The 2,294-nt window shown below is 40.2% G+C and overlaps 1 protein-coding gene across 4 annotated transcripts in view; it reads right to left on the minus strand.

Annotated features, from left to right (window-relative positions):
• Positions 1-2,294, minus strand: part of LOC108318148 (methylcytosine dioxygenase TET1) — a 107,303-nt gene that overhangs the window by 22,806 nt on the left and 82,203 nt on the right. For all 4 annotated transcript variants that reach the window (XM_037745868.1, XM_037745867.1, XM_037745866.1 and 1 more), the window contains one exon: positions 475-564. In XM_037745868.1, coding sequence (XP_037601796.1) covers positions 475-564 — 90 coding nt within the window. The remainder of the gene's footprint in view (positions 1-474; positions 565-2,294) is intronic.

The following is a 2,294-nucleotide window of genomic DNA, read 5'->3' on the forward strand; positions in this document are numbered from 1 at the left end:
TTGAGACAGTCTCATTCTGTCACCCAGGCTGGAGTGCAGTGGCATAATCTCAGCTCAATGTAACCTCCGCCTCCCAGGTTCAAATGATTCTCCTGCCTCGGTCTCCTGATTAGCTGGGAGTATAGGCGCATGTTACCACATCTGGCTAATTTTTGTATTTTTAGTAGAGACAGAGTTTCACCATGTGGGCCAGGTAGTCTCAAACTCCTGACCTCAGGTGATCCAACCACCTTGGCCTCCCAAAGTGCTGGGACTAGGTGTGAGCTACTGTGCCTGGCCAACAGTGACTTTTTAAAATATAAAATCGTCTGGCTCATCTGTAATCCCAGCATATTTTAGGGGGAGGCAGGAGGATTGCTTGAGCTTAGGATTTTGCAGCAAGCTTTGATCATGCCACTGTACTGCTGCCTGAGCAACAAAGCAAGACTCCATCTCAAATTAATAAGTAAACAAAAAGTCCATACCAGTACATACCTGATTTTGGTAAGCTACTGGAGCATACTGCTTATAAATTGGAGCTAATCGTGTAGCCAAACTCTGTAAGTTGTCTTCAAGGTTTTTTTCCTATAGGAAAACATAATCCATTAGTTATTTTATAATTGCACCTTAGTGTGTTTAAGGTACCATAAATCATGGGTGATGGTGGATAATGTGCAATTCATACTTATCCAGATAAAATAGCTACCATAGAAAATCACATCGCTTCTTTTCTTCATCTATTAGACATTGTTATGCTTTAATGATATATATTGAAATGAAAATTCTGATACAAGTTAATTAGACATTTGAAGTGTTGGAAGTAAATTACAATGCTGTTCATGTTGTGAAAAGTGAGAGCCATATTTTATATTTATTCAATAGGATTGAGCACTTGGAATAAATGAAAACAATGATGTGCTGGCAAGGGGAAATGGCAAAGTAATTCTATTACAATGTAACAAGTTTGTATAATAGAGAGGAGAGAGTGCATACTTAAAGCACCTACTATGTATGAGGTCCTGTCTCAAATATAATCTATATGTCCTTATGAATAGATTAGGACCTTTGGACCATGAGACAGGAAGAGCAAAGTCAGGATGACTGAGAGGTTTAGTAAATGCCTCTAGATCAAAGGTAGTAAGTGGGTAAGTGGTTGTCTACAGTTCTCTTTTCTACACCATAATGACTACAAATTGAGGAAGACTTGGAAGGACTACGAGGATCATTAACACTCAAGAATCTGGATTGCTACTGCCAGAGACATCAGATTTTTTCAAAGGATAACTATCACAAGAGTCTCTTTTAAAAATCCATGATAATAGTATGAGAAATGAAACAGAGAAGGGAGGCTTTGGAAACACAAATGGTTGAATGAACACTGAAAGTGTCTCAGAAATGATTATATTCTCAATCAACTTAGGTATCTGGTCAATGAACAGTCAACTCTTAGGAAGTCAACTGAAAGGGTATAGAGGGCCAGGTGTGGTGGGTCATGCCTGTAATCCCAGCATTTTGGGAGGCCGAGTCGGGCAGATAACTTGAGCTCACGAGTGTGAGACCAGCTTAGGCAACTTGGCGAAATCCCACCTCTATAAGAAATAAAAAAAATTAGCCAGGTGTGATGGAGCATGCCTGTAGTCCCAGCTACTCAGGAGGCTGAGGTGGGAAGGTTGCTTGAACCTGGGAGGCAAAAGTTGCAGTGAACTGAGATCACGCCACTGCACTCCAGCCTGGGTGACAGAGCCAGACCTTGTCTCTTGACTCAAAATAAAAACAAAAATAAAATAAAATAAAAGGTACAGAGAGCATGGACTGAAAAAGGTTGCATGAGGCTTTTGACTCATGTGCTCATGTGAGAGTTGGTGGAAGGAGATGCCATAAACACAGAAAGGAGCCCATTATATGAATAAATTAACCTTTGGCATACAAATAAGTCAAAGCTACCCAATAATGTAGAAACGGCAAGTCAATTATTTAGTGGTTTCTGACATGCCTCAATCGTAGCAGATGTAAAGCATGACTGGTAATTGTTTTGGTGTCCTACTGATTTATATTGACCCTTTCATTATACAAACAAATTTGTAAGATCCATTCATAGATTTTTGTCTGTTAATCAGTCTACTTTTATATGTTACCCGTTGTGGTTTAAAAAAATAGGAAAGTCAGCTGGGTGAGGTGGGTCACGCCTATAATCCCAGCACTTTGGAAGGCTGAGGCAGGCAGACCACTTATGGTCGGGAGTTCGAGACCAACCTGACCAACGTGGAGAAATCTCATCTCTACTAAAAATACAAAATTAGCTGGGCATGATGGTG

The sequence above is a fragment of the Cebus imitator genome, unplaced genomic scaffold (assembly GCF_001604975.1).
Source record: "Cebus imitator isolate Cc_AM_T3 unplaced genomic scaffold, Cebus_imitator-1.0 Scaffold215, whole genome shotgun sequence".
NCBI classification, from domain to species: domain Eukaryota; kingdom Metazoa; phylum Chordata; class Mammalia; order Primates; family Cebidae; genus Cebus; species Cebus imitator.